Source organism: Catharus ustulatus, chromosome 20 (genome assembly GCF_009819885.2).
Source record: "Catharus ustulatus isolate bCatUst1 chromosome 20, bCatUst1.pri.v2, whole genome shotgun sequence".
Classification (NCBI taxonomy): Eukaryota; Metazoa; Chordata; class Aves; order Passeriformes; family Turdidae; genus Catharus; species Catharus ustulatus.
Genome location: NC_046240.1, coordinates 10,833,632 through 10,860,911, shown reverse-complemented (window position 1 = coordinate 10,860,911; position 27,280 = coordinate 10,833,632). Strand labels below are relative to the sequence as shown.

At 57.6% G+C, this 27,280-nt stretch overlaps 4 protein-coding genes across 8 annotated transcripts; 2 read left to right on the top strand and 2 right to left on the bottom strand.

Annotated features, from left to right (window-relative positions):
• Nucleotides 1-3,251: 3,251 nt before the first annotated feature.
• Nucleotides 3,252-7,686, top strand: CPSF4L (cleavage and polyadenylation specific factor 4 like). The gene is made up of 7 exons (XM_033076628.1): nucleotides 3,252-3,387; nucleotides 4,247-4,396; nucleotides 4,603-4,698; nucleotides 4,806-4,899; nucleotides 5,182-5,224; nucleotides 5,312-5,491; nucleotides 5,832-7,686. Exons 1-7 carry the CDS (start codon nucleotides 3,285-3,287, stop codon nucleotides 5,898-5,900), a joined length of 735 nt encoding a protein of 244 aa, XP_032932519.1. The 5' UTR covers nucleotides 3,252-3,284; the 3' UTR covers nucleotides 5,901-7,686.
• A 127-nt stretch (nucleotides 7,687-7,813) lies between these two features.
• Nucleotides 7,814-10,481, bottom strand: C20H17orf80 (chromosome 20 C17orf80 homolog). The gene is made up of 4 exons (XM_033077064.1): nucleotides 9,341-10,481; nucleotides 8,943-9,050; nucleotides 8,376-8,492; nucleotides 7,814-7,922 (listed from the first exon to the last, which is right to left on the bottom strand). The coding sequence occupies exons 1-4, from the start codon at nucleotides 10,479-10,481 to the stop codon at nucleotides 7,894-7,896; spliced, it is 1,395 nt and encodes a 464-aa protein (XP_032932955.1). The 3' UTR covers nucleotides 7,814-7,893.
• A 144-nt stretch (nucleotides 10,482-10,625) lies between these two features.
• On the top strand, nucleotides 10,626-18,088 carry FAM104A (family with sequence similarity 104 member A). 2 transcript variants are annotated; one of them, XM_033076629.1, is made up of 4 exons: nucleotides 10,684-10,789; nucleotides 12,209-12,305; nucleotides 15,793-15,855; nucleotides 17,440-18,088. In XM_033076629.1, exons 1-4 carry the CDS (start codon nucleotides 10,743-10,745, stop codon nucleotides 17,674-17,676), a joined length of 444 nt encoding a protein of 147 aa, XP_032932520.1. In that variant the 5' UTR covers nucleotides 10,684-10,742; the 3' UTR covers nucleotides 17,677-18,088. The 2 variants fall into 2 exon arrangements, with proteins under 2 accessions (XP_032932521.1, XP_032932520.1); XM_033076630.1 differs by lacking the exon at nucleotides 15,793-15,855 and having other exon boundaries at nucleotides 10,626-10,789.
• Nucleotides 18,089-18,551: 463 nt separating this feature from the next.
• On the bottom strand, nucleotides 18,552-26,970 carry COG1 (component of oligomeric golgi complex 1). 4 transcript variants are annotated; one of them, XM_033076626.1, is made up of 15 exons: nucleotides 26,710-26,967; nucleotides 26,368-26,612; nucleotides 25,156-25,337; nucleotides 24,740-24,910; nucleotides 24,511-24,664; nucleotides 24,129-24,339; nucleotides 23,284-24,036; nucleotides 22,717-22,863; nucleotides 21,743-21,904; nucleotides 21,385-21,512; nucleotides 20,907-21,015; nucleotides 20,140-20,249; nucleotides 19,970-20,045; nucleotides 19,578-19,612; nucleotides 18,648-18,734 (listed from the first exon to the last, which is right to left on the bottom strand). In XM_033076626.1, exons 1-14 carry the CDS (start codon nucleotides 26,965-26,967, stop codon nucleotides 19,595-19,597), a joined length of 2,724 nt encoding a protein of 907 aa, XP_032932517.1. In that variant the 3' UTR covers nucleotides 18,648-18,734; nucleotides 19,578-19,594. The 4 variants fall into 4 exon arrangements, with proteins under 4 accessions (XP_032932518.1, XP_032932516.1, XP_032932514.1 ...); XM_033076627.1 differs by lacking the exon at nucleotides 19,578-19,612 and having other exon boundaries at nucleotides 18,552-18,734; nucleotides 26,710-26,970; XM_033076625.2 differs by having other exon boundaries at nucleotides 18,552-19,612.
• Nucleotides 26,971-27,280: the final 310 nt, after the last annotated feature.

Below are 27,280 nucleotides of genomic sequence, written 5' to 3'. Positions count from 1 at the left end.
CAGGCCAGGCAGCTCCTGCCAAGGGAGGCTCTGCCAAGGCTCCCCTCTCCTCCCCCAGCCCTGCTCCCTCCAGCTGGGGAGGAGGGGACAGTTCTGGGGGGACAGGACTGGCTGTCCCTGCTCCCACAGGCTGAGGGCCAAGGGGTGCCCTGGGGGTTCCCGGCCCTGGGTGATCCTGGCACAACCCTGGATGATCCTGGCATGGCCCTGGGTGATCCTGGCATGGCCCTGGGTGATCCTGGCATGGCATGGCCAGCAGGGCAGGTCACTCCCATCCCACAGCCAGCTTCCCACAGCTCAGCCTTTGGGGACATGGGGCTGTGCCAGTGCTGGGGGTCACTCCCCGCTCCAGCCCCTTGGATGGAGCTGGGCTGAGATGGGGCACAGCGCCAGGGATGGCCCCAGAGCCTTTCCCTGAGCACTGCCAGGCTCTCCTCACTGGAGAGGGGAATGATTTATCCCCCTGAACATCTCCCAGCCCTGGGAGGGGCTGGATGTCCCTGTCCACCCAAATGGATCTCCCTGGAGAAGCCAGGGGAGCAGGCAAACGCTGTGCCACACAGTGGGGACACAATGGGGTCCTGTCCTGTCACTCTGGGCATTGGGGACATTGGGCCATTGTCTGGGACAGGGAGAACAACAGCAGCTGCAGCTGGAGGCTCTGAGCTCACCAGGCTGCCTCTGCCCTGGTCACTGTGCCCCCCTGCCCCGTGTCCCACCCCCTGAGCCAATGATCCTGGTCATTGTCACCTGGAGGTCACTGTCACCTGGAGGCCACTGTCACCCGGGAGGTCACTGTCACCTGGGAGGTCACTGTCACTGGGGGACAGCTGGCTCCTCTGGTCCCTTAGGGATGCTCTGGCACAAAGCAGTGAGGTTCGGTCCCTGGGGTTTGTCCCCTTTGCTCCCCGGGGCTGTGGGGCGGGGACAAGCCCTGGGGTGACATTTACGGGCCGCCTGCCACTGTCACTTGGCCACCCTGATCTTTGTGACGCTGTCGGCTCCAGGCTGGGGCTCGGCAGTGCCGCGGTGCCGCGAGCTGATGGGGCAGAAAGTGTTTGTGGGGCTGCTGAGCACAGCTGGGACACAGCCCCGCTCCGTGGGACAGGGCGTGACCTGGGGACACCGGGAGGGGACAGGGACAGGGACAGTGCCGTGGGGAGTGCCAGGAGCCAGGCTGCACCCCCAGCCTCCTCACATCCCTCGGTGGGCACAGTGACATCTGTCACATCCCAGGGTGGCACAGTGACATCTGTCACATCCCAGGGTGACACCTGGGTGTCCCACGCGGCTGCAGGGTGGGAGGTGGGTGCCCAGCACCCTGCAGCACCCACGGGCAGCGCTGTGGCCGTGCTGCTCCAGTGCTTTGATGTCTAGTGACAGAATGGGAGCAGGGCTCCATCGGCCGTGTCAGCCCACGGCGCCCCGGGCGCTGAGCGTGGCCGCGGGAACCGCGGGACGGAGCAGGGGTGGAGGGTGGGATAAATCCAGAGCCCGTGGAGCCCAGAATGTGCCATGGAGCTCTGGGATGGAGGGTGGGATAAATCCAGAGCCTGTGGAGCCCAGAATGTGCCATGGAGCTCTGGGATGGAGGGTGGGATAAATCCAGAGCCCGTGGAGCCCAGAATGTGCCACTGGAGCTGTGTGATGGAGCACTGGGATAAATCCAGAGCCCGTGGAGCCCAGAATGTGCCACTGCAGCTCTGTGATGGATCAGAAACAGAGCACTGGGATAAATCCAAAGGTTCTGGGAAATCCATGGAGCCCAGACTGTGCCATGGAGCTCTGTGACGGAAGGCTGGAATAAATCCAGAGGTTCTGGGAAATCCATGGAGCCCAGATTGTGACACTGGAGCTCTGTAATGGAGCACTGGGATAAATCCAGAGATTCTGGGAACACCATGGAGCTCAGATTGTGCCACTGGAGCTCTGTGATGGAGCAGGGATGGAGCACTGGGATAAATCCAGAGGTTCTGGGAACCCCGTGGAGCCCAGAATGTTCCACTGGAGCTCTGTGATGAAGCAGGGATGGGGTAAATCCAGGGGCACTGGGAAATCCATGGAGCCCAGATTGTGCCATGGAGCTCTGTGACAGAGCACTAGGATAAATCCAGGGGCACTGGGAAATCCATGGAGCCCAGATTGTGCCACTGGAGCTCTGTGATGGAGCAGGGATGGAGCACTGGGATAAATCCAGAGGTTCTGAGAACCCCATGGAGTCCAGAATGTTCCACTGGAGCTCCATGATGGAGCAGGGATGGAGGGCTGGGATAAATCCAGAGGCTCTGGGAACACCATGGAGCCCAGAATGTGACACTGGAGCTCTGTGATGGAGGGCTGGAATAAATCCAGAGTTTCCAGGAAGCCCATGGAGCCCAGTCTGTGCCACTGGAGCTCTGTGATGGAGCAGGGATGGAGGGCTGGGATAAATCCAGAGGTTTTGGGAAGCCCATGGAGCCCAGACTGTGCCACTGGAGCTCTGTGATGGAGCAGGAATGGAGCACTGGGATAAATCCAGAGGTTTTGTGAAACCCGTGGAGCCTGGTCATGCCCAGATTGTGCCACCAGAGCCTGGCACCCATGGAAGCTCCAAAGCAGGGATGGAAGAAGCTTTGGGCAGCGCAGTGAAAACGTGCCAGCCTGTGGATGGAACGAGAAGGGCTTTAAGGACCATTCCATTTCCACAATAAACCATTCCATGATTCTGTCATTTGTTGGGATGCAAGTTGTGCCCTTCCAGAGCCCGGGGGTGTGGGTCTGTGTTACCAGGTGCTGTTGGGCAGGCCTGGGGCCGGTGCTGCCCACCCCAACACACCCAGCATCCACCCCAGGCTGTTGGAATGCTCAATCCCAGCACTCCAGCCATGCTTGTCTCCGTTTAAGGCCTCGAAGTGAGGGGTTAACCCAGCTCCCAGGCAGCCCCAGCCGAGGTTTCTGGAGGAGAAGCAGATGTGGGAGTGGGGAGGCTGCGAGGGGCTGCCTGGGGCTCAGCTCCTCAGCTGCAGACCAGGAAATCGGGGCTGCAAATTGGGATCAGATGTGGGCAACCTCCCCCTCTAAATGCAGCACTGCAGGACTGCCTGGGCTGGTTCTGCTCTGCCTGGGGAGGAGGAGGAAGAGGAGGAGGAGGAAGAGGAGGAGGAGGAGGGTTTTGCAGTGTTGCTGGGGCCCGGGGTGGCTGCAGGGACCTGCAGAGTGCGGTGCTCCCTTTGGAGAGCTGTGTTTTCCTCTGCCTCTTGCTTTGCCTCTTCCCCTGCCTGTGCTGGGCTCTTCCTGCAGCAGGGATGATGCAGGAGCTGGTGGCTGGCGTGGAGAAGATCAGGCTGGACTTGGAGGCTGATGAGGAGGAGCTCGGAGCTCGGGCCTTGCCCTTCCCAGGGGTGGACAGTAAGTTGGGGATGGGGCTGGGAGAGCTCTTGGGGTTCTCCTCTTGCTGCCCTCTCACACCTGGGTGGGTTTAATCCTGGCTCTGGGCATTGCTCTCTCAGGGGTAGAGCTGGCAAAGCTCTTGGGGAGCTGCCAGGGTCCCCAGTGTCCCCACCCTGGGCCAGTGGGGACAGGCTGGCTGTGACAGGGCTGTCCCAGGTGTGCAGGGCCATCCTGGGGTTATGGGGACAGGACAGGCTGGCTGTGATAGGAGGGTCCCAGGTGTGCAGGGCCACCCTGGGGTTATGGGGACAGGCAGGGCTGGGGTTATGGGGACAGGCTGGCTGTGACAGGAGTGTCCCAGGTGTACAGGGCCACCCTGGGGTCATGGGGACAGGCAGGGCTGGGGTTATGGGGACAGGCTGGCTGTGACAGGGCTGTCCCAGCTGTGCAGGGCCACCCTGGGGTTATGGGGACAGACTGGGCTGGGGTTATGGGGCCAGGCTGGCTGTGACAGGGCTGTCCCAGCTATGCAGGGCCATCCTGGGGTTATGGGGACAGGCAGGGCTGGGGTTATGGGGACAGGCTGGCTGTGACAGGAGTGTCCCAGGTGTGCAGGGCCACCCTGGGGTTATGGGGACAGGCAGGGCTGGGGTCATGGGGACAGGCTGGCTGTGACAGGGCTGTCCCAGGTGTGCAGGGCCGGGCTGGGGTTATGGGGACAGGCAGGGCTGGGGTCATGGGGACAGGCAGGGCTGGGGTTATGGGGACAGGCTGGCTGTGACAGGAGTGTCCCAGGTGTGCAGGGCCACCCTGGGGTCATGGGGACAGGCAGGGCTGGGGTTATGGGGACAGGCTGGCTGTGACAGAGCTGTCCCAGCTGTGCAGGGCCACCCCCGGCCCGGCGGGGCCAAGCCCGCCGTGTGCAAGCATTGGCTGCGAGGGCTCTGCAAGAGAGGCGACAGCTGCGACTTCCTGCACGACTACGATGCCACCAGGATGCCCGAGTGCTATTTCTACTCCAAGTTCGGTAGGTGCGGGGCTGGCCGTGCCTGGGTCCCTCCTCCCCTCTCGTGTCCCTCGAGCAAGCGGCTGATGCCACCTCCTGCCTGCGGGAAGAAGTGCCACTGTCACTCAGGGTCACACTCCCAGGGCACCCCAATTCCTTCCATCCAGCCCATCCTTGAGTGATTCCCGCTGAGTGAGCATTGTCCCCGATGTCCCTTGTCCCCGCAGGTGAGTGCAGCACCAAGGACTGTCCCTTCCTGCACGTCGGTGGCACCGCCAGCACCGTGGGCTGTCCCTGGTACGACCGCGGCTTCTGCAGGCACGGTGAGCTGGGGCAGGAGGGGATTTGGGCTCGGGGCTGCAGGGACAGCAGAGCTCCCACAGCCCTGCAGTGATGCCGTGTCCCTGTGAGTGTCCCCTCTGCCTGGCAGGTCCCCTGTGCAAGTACAAGCACACGAGGAGGGTGATGTGTGCCAACTACCTGGTGGGATTCTGCCCCGAGGGACCCAAGTGCAAATTCGTGCAGTGCGTACTGGGCAGGCTGGGGGGGCTTGGAAGGTGTTGGGGTGGGGGAAATTCCCTCCCTGTGGCCCTTGTGGGGTCAGGGACAAGGAGCCAAAGGGTCTGAATTAACCAAACCCCACACCCAGGCTGTGCTGCTGACTGTGGTGGGTGGGCAGGGGACTGTCCTGGTGCTCATGGAGGTGCCTGGAGCAGCTCCAGGACACCCCCGAGGGGCTGTGGGAGCCTCAGGAGGGTCTGGGGGCACCCAAGGGAGTAACTGCCTGTCCTCTGTGTCCCCTCCAGCCTCAAGGCCGGGCTCATGACCAGCAGCACGGACCCATCCAAGGTGAAGCTGTTTTCCCTGTGCCCACGGGGGTGATGCCCCAGCTGCCCCCCAGCTGAACTACCCCTCCTGCCCCCTTTCTCCTCCCAGGAAGCTGGGTGTCCATGGGGGCTGGTACAGAGGGACCTGGCTGCTGCAGAGGAGAGGGGAGCTGAGGATGTGCCACCCAAGGAGCCACGTGGCACCCAGCACCTGGCAGCTCACCTGTGGGACACCAGGGGCTGCCCCCCGAGCCCACAGAGCCTGCTGGAAGGAGGCACCTGCTCCAAGGTGAGAGATTTTGGGGAATGGGAGGGCTGGGAGCAGCCTTGGAGGGAGGATGAGGGGCAGCAGATGCTGTGGGGGTTCCCAGAGTGCTCCCAAAACAGCCTCTGACTGGAAATGTCTTTTCCTTGTGTTATTTGGCCCCCTTGGAGCTGGTGTGGGAACCAGCAGGGGAAGGGATTTCAGTGGGAGAACTCTGAGAACAACAAATCCTCCTGGGTGAGAGGTTTGGTGCAGGTGGAGGTGTGGGGCTGCTGTTTCCATGACCCCATTCCATAGGAAATGGGATCAAAACCAACGTGTGGGACTGACTGATCCAGCACAAACCCATTCCCTGTGCCCCCAGAGCGGATCAGGCAGCCCCTGTGCCACTGAGAGCGGGAGGACAGCGCTGGAAATGCTCCTGGGACAGTGACTGCAGGATCCCACATGGATCAGGGAAGGAAATGCTGCTGGGACAGTGACTGCAGGGCTCACACATGGATCAGGGAAGGAAATGCTGCTGGGACAGTGACTGCAGGGCTCACACATGGATCAGGGAAGGAAATGCTGCTGGGACAGTGACTGCAGGATCCCACATGGATCAGGGAAGGAAATGCTGCTGGGACAGTGACTGCAGGATCCCACATGGATCAGGGAAGGAAATGCTGCTGGGACAGTGACTGCAGGGCTCACACATGGATCAGGGAAGGAAATGCTGCTGGGACAGTGACTGCAGGATCACACATGGATCAGGGAAGGAAATGCTGCTGGGACAGTGACTGCAGGATCACACATGGATCAGGGAAGGAAATGCTGCTGGGACAGTGACTGCAGGATCCCACATGGATCAGGGAAGGAAATGCTGCTGGGACAGTGACTGCAGGGCTCACACATGGATCAGGGAAGGAAATGCTGCTGGGACAGTGACTGCAGGGATCACACATGGATCAGGGAAGGAAATGCTGCTGGGACAGTGACTGCAGGGATCCCACACGGATCAGGGAAGGAAATGCTGCTGGGACAGTGACTGCAGGGATCACACATGGATCAGGGAAGGAAATGCTGCTGGGACAGTGACTGCAGGGATCACACATGGATCAGGGAAGGAAATGCTCCTGGGACAGTGACTGCAGGATCACACATGGATCAGGGAAGGAGGAAATCACAGAGCACCATGGACACGGCACTGGGGCAGCTGCTGTGCTAGAAAAGCCAGCAGGGTTTGCCCAGCACCAGCTCACAGTTGGCACAGAAATCACTTCATGCAATGAAATTTGGGACTTCCCACAGCTGGCTGCTCCCCCTGGCACTGCTGGCTGTGGGCAGGCTGGGACAGCAGCAGCATTCCCAAGGTTTGAAGGGGTGCAGGACTGGCTGGTGCCAGGATCCTGGGCACAGGGGTGAGGATGGGCTCATCCTTTGGGAAGGGGGCACAAAGCACCTCGCTTCAGATCACAACCCAAGCAGGAAAGGAAAATCCACACAAATTTTAATTGCTGGTGAAAGAGTTTTTGGTGCAACACCTCTGTCACGGCACTACTGCACTCTGCAGAATAAAGAGCTCAGACTTTTAATTCTTGGCTTTTCTTTTTGTCCTTCATGCCTGCAACATGAGCAACCCTTTCCCAGACATGTCTGGGAATGGCAGGCTCCAACTAGCACTCCTGACTGTCCTGGTTTGGCTGCTGCAGGCACGGGTTTGCCCTTTGGGCACAACAGCTCATCCTGAGGATTTTTTTTTTCCCTGGAATTAGGGCACTGTGGTCTGAGCTGCTGCTCCAGTGCCTTCACACAGGTCCTGGCCAGTCCCACCAGTACAAGAGGTGAGTACAAACTGGGCTGGGCCAGGCACAGCTCTGGATTTGAAGGGAATGGTTCTGGGGTTGAAGCCCAGCCTGCTGTAACACTCAGCAGAATTGTCACATCTCTGATGACAGCTCAGGTGTTGTCCCCTGTCCCCAACAAGGGATCTGGGACTCCAGAGCCTCCAGGAGCTCTCCTGCCCACACAGATTTCTCAGGGTGCCTCTAATCTATCTCATTGTCACTACTAAAAGCTGCCTGCTCCCTGGAGGGGTGACCACAGGCTGTCCCTGTCCCCTCTCTGCTACACAAGCCGACCTGCAGCACAATTCCAACTGCTCAGCTCCAGTGCTGCTGGGGATTCCTGCTGGGATCCCAGTCCTGGCTGCTCTGCTGGGAATTCCTGCTGGGATCCCAGTCCTGGCTGCTCTGCTGGGAATTCCTGCTGGGATCCCAGTCCTGGCTGCTCTGCTGGGAATTCCTGCTGGGATCCCAGTCCTGGCTGCTGTGCTGGGATCCCAGTCCTGGCTGCTCTGCTGGGGATTCCTGCTGGGATCCCAGTCCTGGCTGCTGTGCTGCCTCTCCAAGAGCTGTGGCTGTTCCTTGGCTGCTGCTCCAGATCCTTCAGTGGTATTTTCGCCAGCGGTGCCGCTCTGGAACAAGGAGAAAACCAGAAAATCATTCCAGCGTCAGCCCAGGGATCTGTTTGGGGGTGTCCAGGTGGGATGAGGAGCCTGACTTCAACTTCTCTGTTTGTGCTGCAAGGGGGAACCACCCAACCACCAACAAATCCCTTTTCATTTGTCAGGAAATGCAGGGAACAGGAGCTCCTGGTGGAGCATCTCCTCCCTCTGCCCTGTGTGGGCTTTTCCTGGTGCTCTCCAGTGAGTCAGCAACTGCTATCAGCACTTTTATTAACCAAATTCCTCTGCCCACCTAGAGAATCCTGCTCTCTGAGCTCTGGTGTTAGTCTTAAATGGGGAATATTTAAATCATTTAATTATGGAAATTATTCCACAGCTTTAATTAACAGGAATGCTGAACAGACTCTCCAAGTGCTGCAAAGGGAAGAATTCCTGAACTAGGAGACCCCAAGGAATTCTTACTGAAGTGCTGATAGTTCCAGCCATAGCTGAGCAGGCAGTAGCCAGCCAGGAGCATGGATATTCCAGCAGGGCCCCCCTGCTTCACGTGGATGTATTTGGCACAATAACTGTTCCAGGCTGTTGGGAGAGAAAGGAAAGGGATAAATCAGGGGCTGGTCTTGGCCATTCACTGTTTCCATGCAACTTTACAAAGCTAAAATGTTGGTTTTGTTTATGATTTATTTTATAGTTTTATTTAAAATTTTATTTATAGTTTATTCCCAGTGCCAGAGGGAATAGCTGGGATGTTGGGATGAGAGATGGGAAGGAATTGTTCCTGGTGAGGGAGGGGAGGCCAGAGGAGTTGTGGCTGGAAGTGTCCAAGGCCAGGCTGGATGGGGTTTGGAGCCACCTGGGACAGTGGGAGCTGTCCCTGCCACAGCAGGGGATGGCACTGGATCATCTTTATGGTCCCTCCCAAACCATTCCATGATTTGTGCTTTGTAAAGATCCAGGCTGGCCATGGGGACCAGTAAAGTAAACCAGGGAACAGTGGGATGGACTGGCCCCAAAGGCAGGAATTCTCACCTCTCTGCACTGCCCCCAGCAGCCCCTGGGGAGAGAAGCTGCAGGTGCTGATCCAGGAGTGCAGCTCCCCCAGCCTCACCTCCAGCAGGGGCCTCTCCCAGAGGGGACCTGTGGGGTGACAAGGCACAGTGCTCACAGAATGTGGGCTTGGAAAAGCAGAGGGCATCACCCCTCCCACAAAGTCTGGGCTCTGTCAGCCCAAACATGCACGAACCTGACTCCAGCCTCCATAAAAAACATCAACCACTGGCTTTGCAGGCTGGAGGATGCCCAGTTAAACCTCTTTGGGTTCTCCTGGATCCTTCCCTGGGCAAGCCCAGCAGCTCAGCCTTCCCAGCCCCTCCTCTCCCCTTCCCAGCTGTAATTCCAGCACCTCCCAGCACTGAGATTTTCGTTACCTCGTTGCCCCTGTGTGAAACCACCCCTGGGTGTCTCTGCCATGCTCCTCACATCCTCGTGGAATCGCTCCCCTGGAACAATCCTCAGCCCTTCCCCATCAGGGTACAAATCTGGAACCCACTCCAAGCCCCTGGCCCTGGTGCTCCTGCCAGAGGTCTGGGCTGAGCAGGGGGGCTGGGTTTGGGGTGTGTGGAGCAGAGCCAGCCCTGGGGCTCTCCCCAGGTTCAGCACAAGCTCGGGCACTCCCTGCACCCCCTCCCTGCTGTCCTGCAGCATCTGTGGGAGCTCATTTCTGGATGTGCCCTGGCTGTGACCTCCGAGTGCCTCCAGCAGTGACACAGGGAGGTTCTGGGGGTGCAAAGCAGCCACGGGGGGTTCAGATCCCACCCCCAATTCCAGGTGCACCAGCTCCTCTCCTGCCGTGAATTTGTCTCTTCTCTCCTGGCGGACCAGGCCATTTCTGTTCTCAGGGGGCTCTTCAAGTGCCTTTGTTGCCTTTAAAACGCTTTTTTCTCCCTTGGCGTTCCCAGTCCCGCTCCCCACGGCTCCCTGGCTCCGACTCTCCTTGCTCTTGGATTTCTGGGCAGGAGGGGCAGCAGGACCGGGCTCCGTCCCTTCCCCGCTCTTGGATTTCAGGGCAGTTTTGTGGCGCTGAGGAGGGGCAGCAGGGCCGGGCTCCTCCGTCCCTTCCCCGCCGCTCCCCGCCGCTCCTGCCCTGCTCCGGGGCTCCTCCCTGAGCACCCTGGCGCGGTGCTTCTCGATCACCACCTTCACCCCCTTCTGCAGCTTCTTGGGGACATCCTCCACCTCCTCGGGGTGCAAATCCAGGCTCCGGGCCACGTCCTGCACGGCTCGGGAGCGGCTCCTGGGGCTGCCGGGCCCCGAACCTCGGCTGGATCCCGCACCTCGGCCGCTCCCGGGGTCCGCCCGGGGCCCTGGGGCCGTGCCGGGGGAGGGCTCGGGGGTCGCTGCCGGTGCCGATCCCGGTGCGCTGCCGGGGGTCGGGCGCGCACCTGACGCTCGGCCGGGCCCTGGGCTCGGTGCGGGTGCCGGTGGCCGGGCCTTGCAGTGCGGGAGGTGCGCGCGGAGCCGCTTGAAGGGGCGCTGGCAGTGCGGGCACAGCTCCGTCCCCGCCGCCATCGCTCCGCTCCCGGTGACGTCACAAAGGCGCGGCTCCCCCCAGCTCCGCCGCGCGGCGCGCGCTGTGACGTCACAATGGCGCAGCCCCGCCCGCGCGGGCGCACGCCGTGACGTCACGGGGGCGAGGCGGCGGCGGCGGAAGCGGCGCTCGGGGCCGGGCAGGGCCGCGCTGCCGCCCCTCAACCGCGGCCTCCGCCCCGCACCGCCACCTCCGCCCCTCAGCCGCCACCTCCGCCCGCCCGCAGCGCGCCCCGACCCGCCATGAGCTGCCGGCAGCCGCTGCCGAGCGAGCGGGGAGCCAGGCAGAGGTGGGTGAGGGCAGCGCGGCCTGAGCGGGGGAAGGAGGGGCCGCGCTGAGGGCAGGGGGGGCTCGGCCGCTCGGGGCGGCCCCGCGCGGGGAGGGGTTGGCGTGAGGGGGGCGGAGGTGAGCGGTGGGGAAGGGGAGAGCGGCCCTGAGCGCTGGGAGGGGTTCGAGGTTCCGGCCGGGGAGGTTGGGTCCGTTCGGGAGGGCGAAGGGGATGCGGAGGGGTCCTGGAGCTGGGAGGCCATAGGGGATGGTGGAAGGACCCTAAACCCTTCCCATTCCACCCCTGCCGTGGGCAGCGACACCTTCCCAGCCCGGGGTGCTCCTGCTGCGGTCACTGCAGGAAGGGAAGGATGCAGAGCAGGCAGAAAGGAGCGATGTCCCTTCCCCAGAGTGCTGCAGCACGGATGGGCAGCGCCCGGTGCTGTGCTCGCAGGGATGGGGAGCAGGGAGGCAGCTCCGGGCTGCAGGCGTGGGCCAGGCTGTAAGAAAGGAGCCGGTTATAAATACCTCCCTCCAGTCTGTTTTGACTCATTCAGGCACGGATTAATTTTAGGCACACCAAAACAGCTCCATCCTGTGTTGTTTTTTTTTTGGAGATCCTGACTGAGTTGTCACGTTTGTACGGTGGGGAGAAGCGTTTGATGTTTGTGTAGGAATTCTGGGATGCTGCTGGGGAAGGTGTCACAGAATCTCAGTGCTTTGGGAGGGAGGTGACTTCAGTCTCATCCAGTGCCACCCCCTGTCGTGGGCAGGGACACCTTCCACTGCCCCAGGTTATTTTTTGAGATCTTCCCTTTATCTCCTCCAATCTGGGAATATTAGCACTGCCCTCACCCCTCCAAACTCTGCTTTGCCTTGTTACCTGCAAAGATTTGGACAAAAATTAGGTTAAAACTTGTACCCACCAGGCCTGGCAGTACAAGGTGTAATGGGAGGTGGCAAACATCATAAACAGGGAAGAGTTTGTTTTCCTGACAAAACCTTATTTCCACATGGGAAGTGTGATTGTTTTGGGACGTGACTCGACTCCAGACACTGTCAGAGTGAGGAGTTGTTGTGGGGTGGTGTGAGCAGCTGAATAATTGGAGATGTGGTCACTGCCACTCGTCCCAGCGCTGTCCCCAGCCTGTCAGGTGTCACTCTGAGCCCAGGGATTATTTTTAGATGTGCAAGGCTGACAATTGTTCAGTGGGTTTATTTAGGAGGATGGGTTTAATGTGAGTCCACGTGCCTTAAGCTGATGGGAAACATCCTGTGAGAAGCAGGATCCTTTTCTCTGTGCAGCTAAAGGGGCAATCTGAGAGTCCCCAGCACCTCAGGGGTCTGGAGACATCCTGCATTCATTTACCAGCTGTTCCTGCTGTTTTTGGGTGCCTTCAGGAGGTAGATGAGCGAGCTGATGATTGATTTTCTCCTGCAGGAAGAGGAGAAGGAATGGAAATGAAGATGATGGTCACGTTCCCCAGACCAAACGTAGCACCAGGAATTCTGTCCTGCAGGACTCGTGGGACACTGAGGTGAGATTGCCAGGCAGATCCTGCCTCCTTCCATGCTGCATTTCAACAGCACTTGGAATATCCTGTGCACTTTTTCCATTTTTATCTCATAGCTTTGTGTTTGAGGTCGTGGGGTTTCGCTTGGTGACATCAGAGGTTGAAAGCAGCATTGGATCAGTTTGGAAATCAGCATTTCCACTCAGCCTGGTTATCCCTGAGAAGGAATTTCCAAATTTGCAGCACCCAGGGAAATAATTTCCTGCTGTTTGTGGGATGAGCTGAGGGGATGCTGAGGGTGGATGTGTCCCTGTGCTCACTCTGCCTGAACATCAGCTTTGCCTTTCCTCACAGTCAGGTGATTATTTGTGGGAGAAAGACAAAACACATTCCAGGCAGCCCTTATCTGATGCGGAAAAAATGCTCTGATAGAGCTGCTCAGTTTAAACAAGACTTGTTCACAGCTAAAACACTTTAAATTCTTTGGTTTTTATTCACATTTTCCATGATTTTTTGCTGGATGTGGGATAAACTCCCTTATTTTCTTAGCCCTCACCAGACAGGTGTTGTCTCAGTGCAATTTGAGATTTCTTTTTTCTTAAAAAGAAATTGCTGATTTCCCAACTGCTGCCAGATTTCCTGAGATGTCACGTGGGTGAATCACCTGAGAATTCACTGTGAGCAACGTCCTTGTGTTCAAAACATTCATGGAGAAGAGGGTGCAGAGCAGAGCTCTCTCTCTGAAGTTAATGAAATTAATTTCTTTGAAGGTTTTGGAAATATCCTTGGGTTTTTTTTATCCTTCCTCACTTTGAAGGTGGATTTTAATGAGTCTGAATTATTACAGAATTAACTCAATTATTCAGCTATTCATTGTGCTCCACAGAAAATATTTAGCTGCTGTGTAACTTTGAGCTCTTTTATAACCTGGAAATGGTTTCAGATGGATATTTTTACATTGCTGTTGTGAGGGAGACTCTACAAAAAGATGATGGGATAGGAAACACTGCTGGAAACGCTTTCAGAGCTGCTGTCCATCATGAAGGAATCTCTGGGATGGAAAGTTCCCTGTGCTGCTGTGTTCTCAGGAGGGACACTTTGCATTTTGGGGAGTGCTGGGGAGAGGCAGCCCTGCTCTGTTGCCATCTGACACTGAATCACTTGTCCAACAGGTCAAACCCCTGCGTGTGTGTAGAGTAGTTAAAGCTAAAGCAGCTTTGTGGCGGGAGGAGGACGGATTTAGTGTGGAACAAGGGATTGAAGTGGGAGTAATGAAATTAAGGATATCAGGAAAACCCCCTGATGGTGAGTGCCAGCAGCACCTTTGCTTGTTGTGTAAACACCTGGTGTTTGGGCAGAGGCACTAAAAGCAGGACTGGCAGTGGGTTTGTGGCCACACACGAGGGGTGACCTCAGCCCTGGCCTGCTTTCCTGGGAGGGAACAGGAGCCAGGGCAAGGTCACTGCTCAGCCTAACACAGATCTGCTTCTTGCATGCTCTTGCCTGGTAAAAGTCTGGTTTTAACACCTTAAACCCTGGTGTGAGGCAGGGAGGAGCTGGCACTGCTGAGGGATGGACACAGCTTCCTGGGGATCAGAATTCCCAATGGTTTTCCTGATGAATAGACCTTTCTCTCTCTCTTTTTTTTTTTTTTTTTTTTTTTTTTTTTTTTTGGGCTTGTTTTCTTGTCAGATCCCTGAACTGAGCATGCCCAGAAATTCAAGCCACGAGATTAAATCTGTATTATTCCAACATTTGGTTAAGGACTTCCTGTGCCAAGGGGAGAAATCCTTGTGCTCATTGTGCACGAGTGCTTCCGATTGGTGTTGTTTGGAAAGTCTCAGCCACTTTGGAGCACCTGGCTTCAGTTTCCTGATATTTGCTGTGTGCAAAGACACCTCTTGCTGGTTAAAAATCCCCCCTGGTTTTGGGATATTTCTTGGGAGCAGTTGGTGATTTCCAAGAGCAGATGAGAGTAACTTTTCATGGCAGGGCCTCACACACCTGCTTTTTGTGAGACATCCCCCAAAGTCCTGATTGCTGTGCCTGTTTTGGTTCAGACTCACTGTTCCTCTTGCAGAGTGAGGCCTCTTTGAGAACACGAGCTCAGGATGGCAACCAGGCAGCTGCATTTTAAACAGGACTTGGCTTTAACAGGATCTCTCCCCATTTTTTTTTCCTTGCATGTTTTGCTCTGGAGAATGAGATGAAGGGAGGTTTTTCCTTAGTGGCAGTTCAAACCTGGGCTGTTCTGTGATGTTATCCCTCAGTCCCTCTCTTTGAGTCCCCTGCTGATCCAAATCACATCCAATTCCAGAGGATTTGCTGTTCTCTCCCCCTGGATTATCCTTCCAACTTTCACAGGATGGGAACAGATTCTCTCCAGTCCCCATCAGTGCTGCTGTTGGGCCAGTTGCTGTGAGGATGTGCCATTGCTGCTGCTCCTGGAGAAGGCAGTGCCAGGTTCCAGCACCCTGGGGTGACAGAACCCTCAGTCCATGGGCAGGCACAGACACGGGGCTGCAGCTCCAGCACTGTTAAACATTAGCGAGGCAGAGCCTTTGCCACAGAATTTCACTTCCTGCTCAGCCTGTCCTCCCTTTTCCAGGAGCTCAGCTGGGTTGTTTGCCCAATATTTGGTTAGAAATCCATTGCTTGTGCCCAGATCAAGCCAGGAGAAGTTGTAGTGGATCCTTCAGGGATCCTCCAAGCTGGGAGTGCCAGCTGTGCTCAGCAAGGCAAAGCCTTTGCTCTGGTTTTCCCAGGGAAGGAAGCGAGTCTGAGTGTTCTGGCTGACCCTTTCCTTCCTGAATAACTTCTGCAAACCCCAATTCCTCATCGTTCCTCTTTGTCCTGGCCAGGACTGAAACACCCCCGGGTTCTTAGCAGAGATCAAATCAAAGTTCTTGTCCCCCATTATCCAGGGGAGGGCTGGACTTCAGTTTAACTAAAACCAGACCGTGGCTCTGTTAAACTCATCTTGGAAGATGTTGAGAGCAGCAGGGGCTGAGTGGCTTTTACTCCAGTTCCTGTCACGAGGGATCTGCACATTTCACAGGATTTTGTTTGTTTGAAAACTTGAAGTGTGATGTTGAGGGTTAATGAGCTCAGTAAACCTTGAAGATGCCCTTTTGATAGTTCAAGTATTCACAGACGTCACTGGGCCGCCTTCCTTTGGCCCTGGAGAGCTTTGTGATGCCTGTCTCGATGACTTTAAGGATTCTTTTCCTGTCTGATTGTGGCCCAAGTGCCTTGCAGAATGTGCACCACAGCCTGGGGACAGGGCAGTGCTGAAGGGGTGCAGTGAATCTGGAAATAAAGAGGGTCTGACAAAGCCCATCTGTCAGCAGCCTGAGGCGGCAGGACACGTCCCAGGACACGCTGCCAGCTTCACCAACCCCTGAGTGCACAAAATAATCACTGCTCACAGCTGGGAAACGTTTGTTGAGATGTGAAACTCCAGCAGCAAGCCAGGCCAGGCTCTCACTCGCATTTCTACCTTGATTTGCAGAAGGTGGCTGTCACGAAGCTCACTAAGGAGCGCAGACTAAAAGGAACCAAAGTGTCCTGTGCGGTGGGTCCCTCCCCGAGCTGTGTGACCCCTCTTTGTGCTGCTCTGCACCAGCAGCTGCTCTGCCAGCACCACCCCAGCTCCTCCCTGTGCTGCCGGGGCTCTCTCCCTCTGGATTCAGCCAGAGGAGTTCCATCTGTGCTCCCTGGGGAACGAGCTGCTCTGTGTTTCTCTCTCCTCGCAGCCCGGGGCTTGGCTTGCTGCGCTCCCACAGAGCTGAAGCATTTTTGGTGCTTAGCGAAACAAAGGAGTTAGTCAGGGTTGGATGGGCAGGATCGATGGTGGAGCAGGGCTGGGGGCAGGGAGGGAGGGAGGGAGGGACAGGGGGAGGGATGTGTTCCACCCCAAACATCCCCAGTGCCTCCCTGGCACTGCTGGGGGCAGTGTGCACCACTCCTGATTTATTTGGGGCAGTTTGCACCACTCCTGATTTACTCCAAAGTGCTCACTGCAGTTTGCACCACTCCTGATTTACTCCAAAGTGCTCACTGCAGTTTGCACCACTCCTCATTTACTCAATTTACACTACTCCTGATTTACTCCACAGTGCTCACTGCAGTTTGCACCACTCCTCATTTACTCCACTGGAGGTGGTGTTGACTGGTGAATCCCTGAGGATTTTGTGAATTTTGGCCTTTTCTGCTCTGGCCACGCAGCTGTGACTTCTGTGGTTCAATCCTTACAAAAATGTCGATTTTTAGCTGCTGTCACTCTGTCTGCTTCATGAATCATTTATGGGATGGCAGAGTAGCCACTTGCTGATTGACTCATCCAAATATTTGCAGGTCCTGACCAGCAGATCACACAAACTCAAATATTGCAGCTGGAACTAATGGAACCTTTCCCTAGCAGCCCTTAAATGGTGTTTCATGGCTTTGAATCCCTCATGATGATGGCAAACGCTCTTCCAGCCATTCCCATGGAAACTGGTTTTCCTAAATGCTGACAGATGAGCCCTGGCCTCTTACTCCAGTCAGATGCTGAGTTCTTTTTGCTGCTTGAGGAATCCTTTGGTGCCTGTTGCTCTTTCACTGTCATGTCAAGTAAATTGGTGTGGAATTGCTCTGGAACTCTTCCAGTTAACACTGCCATGGAGTACTTAACTGGGAGAAGAGCTCTTGATGTCAGGGTGTTCAAAGGCTTCAATTGGCTGCTGTGTGCGTTTGTTTCTCACAGCCTCTTGCTTTGGGTGCTTCAGATGTCACTGTGGGATTGCCCTGTAGGAAAATGCTTTGCATGGTGCTTCCCTCAAACCTCTGCTAGAGCAGAAGTGCCAGCCCTGCCCTGCCTGCCTGCACTGACACCTGCAGCTCCCTGGGAATGTTCTTTATTTTCCAATTCTCCATCACTCCAGTGGGGTTGGGGGCAGAGCTGAGGGGTTTAACTGGGAAGGATTGAAAGAATTGAAACCCTGGGTGAAGGTTTGTCCCTTCAGCTCTGTGACTGGTGTGGGCAACAACCACCCCTCGGTGCCAAGGTGGATTTATTCATTCCATCAGGCTGGAAATGTGGAAGGGAGGGATTTATCCTGAAGTGGGGGTGAGGAAGAGGTGTCTGATGTTGCTGTGCACCCTCTGTGTGTCCCAGTCCTCCAGCAGTGACAGTGGGAGCAGCAGCAGCAGCAGCTGTAGCAGCAGCAGCATCAACAGCCCTGACAGAGCAGAGTCCAGCCTGAACCCCAGGATTGCAGGATCCAGCCCTGTCTCCTCCCAGCCCTTCCACGAGCAGTCTGCACTAAGCCAAGGTCCTTACTTCCACATCAACCAGATCCTGAAGGAAGCTCACTTCCACAGCCTACAGAGCCGGGGACGCCTCCCTACATGATGACCCAGCAGCTCCCTGCCTTCTGTGAAGGGACAGCACTGTGTAGATTTGATATTTCAACTTCAAAGTTTGTTAAAATGGAATTGCACAAAAATTGCCTGTTGCCTTTTCAGTCTATATTTGAAATAACAGGTTAACAGGAGATTGTTTACTTGTGGTTTGCTGCACTATTGCAATGCAAAAGGGGCTTTGAAGCAATTTTTATAGGATTCTTTTTGGGGTGGTTCTAAAGTACATGGCAAGAGGAGACTGAGGAGTCCACATGTGTGTTATAGGATTGCAAACTGTCCAATTCCAATCAACTGCCTAATCTGTTTGTTAGCAAGTTGTTGCTTTCTGTAAAGTTCTCTTAAGCGTTCCTCTTCAGTTTTATAAGTCTTTTTTTAATTTCAATAAACTAGTTAAAAAATGAGTTGGCAACATAATTTTTTGAGCATTTAGGGTTAGAATAGGAACAGTGAGTGCAGGTGCTCAGGCCTGTGAGCTCCCACCCAGCTCAGGGTGATGAAGCTTCTCTCATGAGCTGCAGGACTGGAAGGGAAATGTGAAATCAGAGCCAGGACAGGTCGGGCAGGAGCTGCAGGGGCCACTCAGAGCAGGGTGGTGGTGCCTGGAGGACACAGCTGTCTCAGCCTGCTCCAGCACCCCTTCCCAGCTGGGAAATGTTTTGTTTTCTGTTAGTGTGTAGGTTATTTTGGCTTTTTTGTTCCTTTAATTTGACTTTATGAGGATAGGAGGTAGAAGAGCAGCTCCACCTCTGCTCCAGCAGCCAGGAGGGGACAAGGACAATCCAAACCGTGCTCTGGCTGAGGATGGGAAGCACTGACAATCCCAGAGGTGTCACCACTCCTGCCAAGGGGACAGAGAGACCTCAGTGAAGACAAAGAGCCAGAGCAGTTTTATTGTTTGCTGCCTCACTTGGTCATGCCCGAGAGCCAGCCCAGCTTGAAGAGCGACGGCGCCGCCGCGTCCTCGTCGTCGGTGAGGAGCTGTCGGAACAGGGAGCCTGGCCGTGCTGCCTCGTCCTCCCTGGGCAGCACAGCAGCTGCAGCCTGCTCCTTGGGGAAGACACAAGTGACTCTGAGTGTCACAGCACCCCCAGGGCTCCCCTGTCCCCTCAGCAGGTGGAACCAGGGCACCTCGGAGCGGTGTCACTGCTGGCTTAGTGACAGCCACACACGGGGACACAGCACAGCACCTCGCTGCTGCCAGCAACAGGCACGTGGCAGATGTCACTCAATGCTCAGAAAACCCCTGAACACTCATCAAAACTCTGAGCAGCAGGGCAGGAGCTGCTGCTGTCAGAGCAAGGGATCACAGCACGGCTGGTGCCCTTGCAGAGCTGTGCTTGGAGAACTGCACATTTGAACCTGGCCAGAAGAGTTTTAGCACTGAAGGAGGAGCAAGCATCTGTCAGGGATCCTGGGAAGTGTGGCTAGCACAGGCCATGGGTGTGCTGAGCACAGCACAGAGCTGAGGGGAGTGACAGAACGAGGCAGACATCACTGCACACTGCTATGCTCTAGTCCAGCTGAGCTGTGAGAGGTAAGGAATACCTTTACTGGGAATTCTGGGCTTTAAACACCCCTTTGCTGGGCCCAGATAGTGAAGAGCTGCAAGCTGAAGATCATCTCAAATGACACTGGTCAAACCAGGCCTTTACCTCTTTGTCAAGACTCAACAACTTGTCCCAGTTGCCAAGACCAGCACGGATGGATTGGGCTGGTAATAAGTAAAGGAAACCTGAATTGCTGCCTCCCACAGCAGTGAGGTATTCCTTGGCTCTCATCCAGCACACAGAGCTCCATCTAAGCAGATGTTTGAAACTGGGGGAAATGGAGCAACAGAAAGATTGGCTGCTAGAGCTCAGCACCAGGACACTCCTCACACAGCTGGGGTACCTGAGGCCTCCTTGGGGTCACAGGGCAGCATCCCACTGCAAAGGAGTGCAAGCATTAGCTACTGTCCTTCAGCCTCTCCTGCAGCCCCACTTCATGAGCTGTCTTTGATGCATTGCCCTCAGCCATGGAACCCCCCCTGCAGTGGTTATTGCTGCTCTGGCACAGAGCAGTGACCCCAAACACCCCAGGGGTGAAGGGTGGGGGTTTGGAGGGTCCTGGAGAAATCCCCCCCATCCCCTGCTGTGCTGCCCTAATGATTCATTTTACTGGAAATAAAAATCAGGTGAAATCATGTTTGGCTGCTTTCTTCTTTCCCCACTAACTCGAGTGTTGGGGGGACAGTGAACACTGGGGAAATATTCCTATTTTCACATCTCACTTCAAACACCAACCTGGACTCTTTCTGTGCTCCTGGCACTGGCCTTGCTCTTCCGCGAGCTCGACATGCTCAGTGGCAGAAGTCCAAACCTTAACAAATGGAAAAAAGAAGAAATGTGGGAAGCAGCAGTTCCAGAGCAGCTTCCCAGAGGCAGGAGAATCCTGGAAGAGTTGGGAGCCTCACCTGATCTGGCTGGATGCTAAGGGCAGGATGTTGTGCAGCTCCTGTGAGCTCGGCGCGCTGCCCCTGCTCGTGTACTGGTGTTCTGTCCCAGTCAGCAGGCCAAAGAGAACCTGCAAGGACCAGGACATGCTGGATTTGGGGGAAAAGGGGATTGAGGGCACCAGGAGCTGCTTGGATTTGGGGAAGGGAAGCTGGAAGGCACCAGGAGCTGTTTGGATTTAGGGAAGGGAAGCTGGAGAGCATGAGGAGCTGCCTGGATTTGGGAAGCGGAGCTGGCAGCACCAGGAGCTGTTTGGATTTGGGAAAGGAAGCTGGAGGGCACCAGGACATGCTTGGAATTTGGGGAAGAGGAGCTGGCAGGCACCAGGAGCTGTTTGGATTTGGGTTTCCTGCACTGCTGACCCCACAGTATACATGGGCACACAGCACTGAGCCTGAACATCAAGTGTCTCCCTTCCCCCTCTTAACCCTTGTGTTTAATTATTCCCACAGTTGAGTCCCAGGCCTGTTCCAGCACCACTTAACCCAATTAGTGGTGCCCAGGCTCCAGTGAATCCTGTTAGATAAAGTTCAGGCAGCCCCACACGCTGCAGCCGGCTCAGCCAGCTCCTCTTATCTCCAGCTGGCACTGAACACTCTTCCCCTGTGCAAGGAAGTGCCAGTGCTTATCTGGAGGCTCTGAGGAGTTTGAGGGCAGCCCAGCTGCCCTGTGAGGCACTGGCAGCCCTGCTCCCCCCAGCCCTGCTCCCCCCAGCCTTGCTCCCCACCGAGGTTCTCTGCACCAGGCGGTTCAGGTTGCTGTTCAGGTGCGGGGTGAACACGTCCAGGTCGAAGGGATCGATGTGTCCCTCCAGGAAGTCGATGACCTTCTCAATCCTGCAGAGCAGAGCAGAGCAGAGCAGAGGGCTCCTGTCAGGGGTGACACCCTGCTGAAACAGCCAGGTGTTTCCTGTCTGGGGTGACTGAGCACAACAGCAGCTGCCCCAAGGGTTTCCAGCTCTTACACAACCCCAGCAGGAACCTGCTCCTGTGGTACCCCCAAGGCTGGAGCTAACTCCAGGCTTCAATTCCTGCTCTCTCCAGGGCCATCCTGAGGGTATCCTGTGGACACAAGGAGGGGACCAGCCCACAGAATGCCACCCCTCCTCTGTTCAGTGTTTGTGCAGTGTCACAGCTTGGAGCTTGCCCTGTTTCAGTGCCCCCCAAAGCACTGCTGGAGGATGTGAACCCCACAATGTGCCATACCCAGAGTCCTGCTTGATCCTGCTGGGTTTTGTGTCCTCACTCTTGGCTGTCAGGATGATGCTGAGGTACCTCAGGTCGTAGAGCAGCTGCAGAGCCCTGCTCTGGGTCAGGGGGAAGCTGTCTGGTCTCTGCAAACGGGACAGGCAGGAATGGGGAGGCTGACCAGGGGGAATGTTTGAGAACACCAACCCCAAGGCACAACCAGAGTGTGAAATCTGGTGTCTGCTCCCCTTCTGCCTCAGTGCAGGGGAGGCAGGGTGAGTGTAAGGGTGTCCCCAGCTGTCACACACAGACACTCTCTGCTCCAGGAGCTGTGTCCCTGCATTCCCAGCCACACTCCCATCCCACACCCTGGTACCTTCTCCTGCTTCTGCTCCACCAGCTTCTCATAGGCAGCGAGCACCTCTGCCATGCAGCTCCTCAGCAGCTCCTGCAGGGTCACCTTGGGCAGGGTGTGACCACCAACCCTGTTCAGCTCCTGGCACAGGCTGAACAGGAGGCACTGCACGTGCCACGAGGGCTGCCCAGGAGAACAGAGTGTGTTTGCAGCTGCTCTGTGAGCTCCATTCCCTCCCACAGCCCTTCAGATGGGTCCCACTTCCTCAGCAGACACAAAGATCTGCCCCACAGCTTGGCTGGGGAATCTCACAGGGTCTGGTTTACTGACACCCCAGATTTTGGGTTACAGCAGCTCCCAAAGTCCCAAAAAGACTTTGCCAGACACTGCAGTGAGAAGAGAATTGCTTGTGCATCTTCTGTCAGCCAGACCCTGCTCTGCCCAGCCACTCCCTGGGGCTGCTCCTCATCTCCTGGGCCTCCTGAATCCTCACCCAGCTGCTTTGTCCCTCAGATAACAGAATTCACTGGGTAAGGCTCACTGCATTTCCCTGTCCAGCCCCTCCTGTGCTGTGCAAACACAGAATTCAGCCAGGCCTGGCCTCTTCCCCTGCCACCTGCTCTGTCCCTGTGTCCTTCCTGTGCCACCACCACACCCTTGGGCAGCCCCAGGCCTCATCTCCCTCAGGATTCCACAGCCCTGTCCTTCACTGCATCCACTTCCATGGAACCTCTCTCCTGGGACTTGTGTGTTTAAATCAGGCCCAAGTCCTCCTCTGGCTCAGTTTTACAGGATCTGGGCCAACCTTACTCATAGAGATAAACAATGACAATGACCCATTTCCTTCCTCTGACCTCTGTCCTCATGAGGTGAGTGTCTCAGAGAGCACCAGAGAGTGTTTGTGCTCTGCTGTGACACCAACCAACCTCCCCAGCAGCTCAGCAAGTGCTTCTGGAGGGCAGTGCTGGGCTCCTCCCACAGGCAGCTCCTCGTACCTGCACAGGCAGCCGGATCTTGGACGTCACGCTGCTCCCAGACTCTGTTTCCTCCTGGATTTCAATCTCATCCCAGTTGGTGGCTGTGGCCAGCACAGAGCCAGCTGTGTCCAGCAGCAGCGTGTGGGTGAAGCACTCAACCAGACCCTGGAGCACAGAAATGAAAGCCCTGATCACAGGAACAGTTCTTACAGGAGCAAGGGCAGGCAGCCCACCCTGCTGCATCCCTGCACCTCCCACAGTGAATCCCATGGATACCACCCCAAGGACAGCCAATCCACCCTGCCTGTGAGCTGCTGTATCCCTGCACCTCCCAAAGTGAATCCCATGGATACCACCCCACTGGAGCCACCCCAAGGGCAGGCAGCCCACCCTGCTGCATCCCTGCACCTCCCAAAGTGAATCCCATGGACACCACCCCAAGGACAGCCAGCCCACCCTGCCTGTGAGCTGCTGCATCCCTGCACCTCCCACAGTGAATCTCACAGACACCAACCCCACTGGAGCCACCCCAGCAAGGGAACCCCTCCCCAAAACGCATCTCTGAGGAGGGAAACAGCTCCTTACTTTGGTGACAGCCGAGCTCCAGAGCTGATAAGCCACCAGGCTCTGCTGCAGGAGCTCTGCCTTCACCCCCTGCCACCTGGCCAGCTCGGGGGACACCTCCTGCCCTTTGCCCTTGCCCAGTTTCTTGGCCGAGCGCGGCTCCTTGGGCGCCGACTCCGCCTGGCCCAGCACGCAGCGCTGCAGGTGAGGGCACAGCTCGGGCAGGGCCTGGCACAGCCTGGCCATGAAGAGCACAGCGTTGAGCTTGGCATCCCCAGGGGGGTGCAGCTGGCTCTGGGCACTCAGGAGCTGCTCCTGGACGCAGCCCAGGAGGTGCTGGGTGCAGCTGACGCAGCGCTCCCGCAGCAGCTCCTGCACGGTGCCCGCGTCGGCAAAGCGGTCGAAGGCAGAGCACGGCGACTCCTTGGGGACAGAGCCATCCTTGGGCAGGTAGGACAGGACATCCTCCAGCCTGGCCTTCAGCTTGGAGTCCAGCGTGGAGCAGAAGCTCTGCACGCAGGGGGTGAGTGCCTGTGCCTTCATGGCCAGCCCGCTGCGCGCGAAGGGCCCGCGCTGGCCCACGCTGACCCAGGCCGCGTCCCCGGGCAGGTCCCCGGGGCTCTCTGACCACAGGAACAGGGCCACGTTGTGTTCCAGCTGCATCTGCTTGCTCAGGGCACCGCTGCTGCCTTTCACTTCCAATTCCTGCAAGGCCACAGCCAGCAGCTGCTTGGAGCTGCTTGAAATGGAGTCGAAGCCTTCTTTGGTCAGAGTCTACGACAGAACCACGAGAAAAAATTGATTGCAAATTAAACAGAGCCTCAGTGCACTGTGGGCTGGGTGAGACAATACAGCACAGCACCCACCTGCAGCCTGTCCAGGAAAAGCTGCTGCAGCAGCTCCTCCCAGAAGGACACAGGCCTGTCCAGCAGGCGCCGGCACACGGCCTCCCAGCTGTGGCTGCTGGACTCGCTGGACAGCAGCTCCCACACGGCGTCACGGATCCCTGCCAGCCCCTTCATGCTCTTCACGAACACCAGCAGGGTCCTGACCCCTGTCCTGATGTCATCACTGCACCTGGAGGCGAAGTTGTACCTCTGTGAGTGAGGGGGGTGAGAGCTTGGCACAGGGTGCCCGACTGCTGGGTGGGCTGTGCTGCCTCTGCCTGCTCAAATGAGGGTGAGGGATGAGGAGGATGAGGGTATGAGGAGGAAGGCAGCCACGCTGGGACTGCCCTGTTCCACTCACATGTTGATCCACTGCTGCAGGGTCTCCCTGAGGTACTCCTGGCTGATGGGGTGTGCCAGAGTCCGCAGGGCTGGCTGGAATTCCACCACAGACTCAGGCAGGTACTTGAACCAGCTGCTGAGCTTCAGATCCTCCTCCAGCACCCCTCCTCTGCCTGGAATGACAGCCAGGGATCAGCCCAGCACGGGGCACCCTCCTGCCTGCACACCTGAGCAGGTGCAGGGCTCACCTGCAGGGTTCTGGCCCGTGGTGCTCTCCAGGGTGGAGAAGAGCAATCCACAGGGCAGGGCTGGGTCTGGGGCCATCCCCTCAGGCACGGTGTAGAAGAGAGCGTGGGCCTGGTACAGCGTGGTGGTGAGCAGCTCCATCAGGGAACACACCTGAGCTTTGATACCTGCACCTGCACAGAGGTGCCTGTGAGTCAAGGCAGCCCTTCAGGGGCACTGTCACAGCCTCTGTCCCTTCAGGGAGGGCAAAGGACTCAGCCTCACACCCCACCTGCTTCCCCATTACAGCTGGGCTTGGCCTAAGCCCCTGAGAACTGTGAATTTTTGGGTTATGTTGGTCCCTCCCACCATGAGACTGATGGCAATCACCCATCCCTGGAGAAGGGAAGGCTCACCCCACCCTGAGCGTGGCACTGACCGTGGTGTGGCTGGTTGAGCAGCTGCTGGATGGCCATTTTCCTGGCCAGCAGGAAATCAGCCAGGGCCTGCCGAGGGGAGCTGTCCTCCAGCAGCATGATGGCACACAGGGCTTCTGCCACCGCCTGGTCCGAGCCTGTCCGGCAGCGCAGCAGGGCCTTGCTCTCCTGCAGGATGGTGGATCTGCCCCAGGAACGGCTGGGGGTCACTGCCAGAGCCCAGCTCAGCTGGGCTTGTGTGGACACTGCCCCAGAAACCAGCTGGGGGTCACTGCCTGAGCCCCACACTGAGCTGGGCTTGTGTGGGCACTGCCAGCGTGGCTCTGTGTCCTGTATCTGGTTATTACAGGACTGCCGAGATGGTTTTTGGAATGGTTTGGGTTGGAAAGGATCTCCCCAAATCCCTGTCAGTGTTGTCCTGTTACCTGATGCAGCCCCCAGGATGTCCTTACTGGGATATTCCATCACATCCCTCCCTCCCTGCCATGCCCAGGGCACTCCTGGAGCTCTGTGCTCCCAGCTTTGGCACTGCCATGCCCAGGATCACTCCTGGAGCACTGTGCTCCCAGCTTTGGCACTGCCACAGCCCAGGATCACTCCTGGAGCACTGTGCTCCCAGCTTTGGCACTGCCACAGCCCAGGATCACTCCTGGAGCACTGTGCTCCCAGCTTTGGCACTGCCACAGCCCAGGATCACTCCTGGAGCACTGTGCTCCCAGCTTTGGCACTGCCATGCCCAGGATCACTCCTGGAGCACTATGCTCCCAGCTCTGGCACTGCCACAGCCCAGGATCACTCCTGGAGCTCTGTGCTCCCAGCTTTGGCACTGCCACAGCCCAGGATCACTCCTGGAGCACTGTGCTCCCAGCTTTGGCACCTGCCATGCCCAGGATCACTCCTGCAGCTCTGTGCTCCCAGCTTTGGCACTGCCACAGCCCAGGATCCTGCCAGGGATCCAGGTTAAGAATCTCCCACCCTGCTGCACCCGATTTCTGTGCTGCCTTCCCTGGGCTGTGTCTGAGCCCCAGGCAACGGTTTAGGGAGGGAATTTAGGCTCAAGCAGTTCCAAATCCCTACACCAGGCTGCTCCAAATCCCCCAGGATGCAACACTGGGACATCTCCAGGGATGGAACAGCCAAACCTTCTCCGTGTAACCTGTACCAGGGGCTCACCCCCTCCTCCCCAGCCCTTCCCTGCCCCGTGCCCGGCTCACCGCAGGTGGCTGGCAGCCGCCACTTGTCGCAGCAGGATGGGGAAGCGGGCGAGCACGGGGCTGGAGCGGGCCCGGGCGGTGTCGAGCTGCAGCTGGCGGCGCAGGTGAGCCCCGAGCAGGTGGAGCCGGGCCGCGGGCAGGAACCGGCCCCCCTCCACCGCCCCCCAGACCTGCTCGGGAACCTCCAGCAGCAGCTTCAGCTGCGCCGCAGCCCCGTAAAAACCCTGCTGAGCCGGGGGGCGAGCCTACAGAGAGGGGGATAAAACAGCGGTGAGATACGGCATGAGCGGAGACAAGAAGGGATGGAGAAGGGGAAAAAGAATGTGCCCCCCTGCCCCTCACCGTGCCGGGGGGCCCGGGCCGGGCTGTGCCCCCGCGCTGCAGCCCCCGCACGGCGCCCAGCAGGCGCTCGGCGCTCCGCCGCATCTCGGCGATGGTGTCGGCCGCCTCGATCAGGTCGCGGTAGCGCTCGCCCACCATCTGCCGCAGCTCCTCCCGCTTCTGCTCGATGCCGGCGCGCAGCCGCCGCTCCACCGCCCGCAGCTCGGCCGCCGTGTGCGCCTCGAACAGCGCCTCGGCCTCGGCGCCGCGCGCCGCCATCGCCGCCACGACAGCGACATCGGAGCCCGCCCGCACCGGCGGGGCCGCCGCCGCCATCTTGGGTACGGCAAGGGGGTGGCAGTTCCGCTGCCACCGAGGGGCTCCGCCATCTTTGTATCGGGCACATCCGGGTGCCGTTGTTATGGCATCACTGCCATATTTGTGCCGGGCACATCCGAGAGCCGCTGCCATCTTTGTCTCGGGCACATCCGGGAGCCATTGTCATGGCAGCACCGCCATCTTTGTCTCGGGCACATCCGGGAGCCGCTACCATCTTTGTGCCGGGCACATCCGGAAGGCGTTGTCATGGCAG

Coding starts and splice junctions, on each gene's coding strand:
- CPSF4L (XM_033076628.1), top strand. CDS start 3,285: ATGATGCAGGAGCTGGTGGCTGGCGTGGAGAAGATCAGGCTGGACTTG. Junction 4,397..4,602: donor CTATTTCTACTCCAAGTTCG/GTAGGTGCGGGG, acceptor TTGTCCCCGCAG/GTGAGTGCAGCACCAAGGAC. Junction 4,900..5,181: donor CCCAAGTGCAAATTCGTGCA/GTGCGTACTGGG, acceptor TGTCCCCTCCAG/CCTCAAGGCCGGGCTCATGA.
- C20H17orf80 (XM_033077064.1), bottom strand. CDS start 10,481: ATGGCGGCGGGGACGGAGCTGTGCCCGCACTGCCAGCGCCCCTTCAAG. Junction 8,493..8,942: donor GCTGGGGGCAGTGCAGAGAG/GTGAGAATTCCT, acceptor CTCTCCCAACAG/CCTGGAACAGTTATTGTGCC. Junction 7,923..8,375: donor CTGGAACTATCAGCACTTCA/GTAAGAATTCCT, acceptor TCCTTGTTCCAG/AGCGGCACCGCTGGCGAAAA.
- FAM104A (XM_033076629.1), top strand. CDS start 10,743: ATGAGCTGCCGGCAGCCGCTGCCGAGCGAGCGGGGAGCCAGGCAGAG. Junction 10,790..12,208: donor GAGCGGGGAGCCAGGCAGAG/GTGGGTGAGGGC, acceptor TTTCTCCTGCAG/GAAGAGGAGAAGGAATGGAA. Junction 15,856..17,439: donor GAACCAAAGTGTCCTGTGCG/GTGGGTCCCTCC, acceptor TGTGTGTCCCAG/TCCTCCAGCAGTGACAGTGG.
- COG1 (XM_033076627.1), bottom strand. CDS start 26,967: ATGGCGGCGCGCGGCGCCGAGGCCGAGGCGCTGTTCGAGGCGCACACG. Junction 24,911..25,155: donor GCTCAACCAGCCACACCACG/GTCAGTGCCACG, acceptor ACCTCTGTGCAG/GTGCAGGTATCAAAGCTCAG. Junction 20,250..20,906: donor GCCTGGTGCAGAGAACCTCG/GTGGGGAGCAAG, acceptor TGGTCCTTGCAG/GTTCTCTTTGGCCTGCTGAC.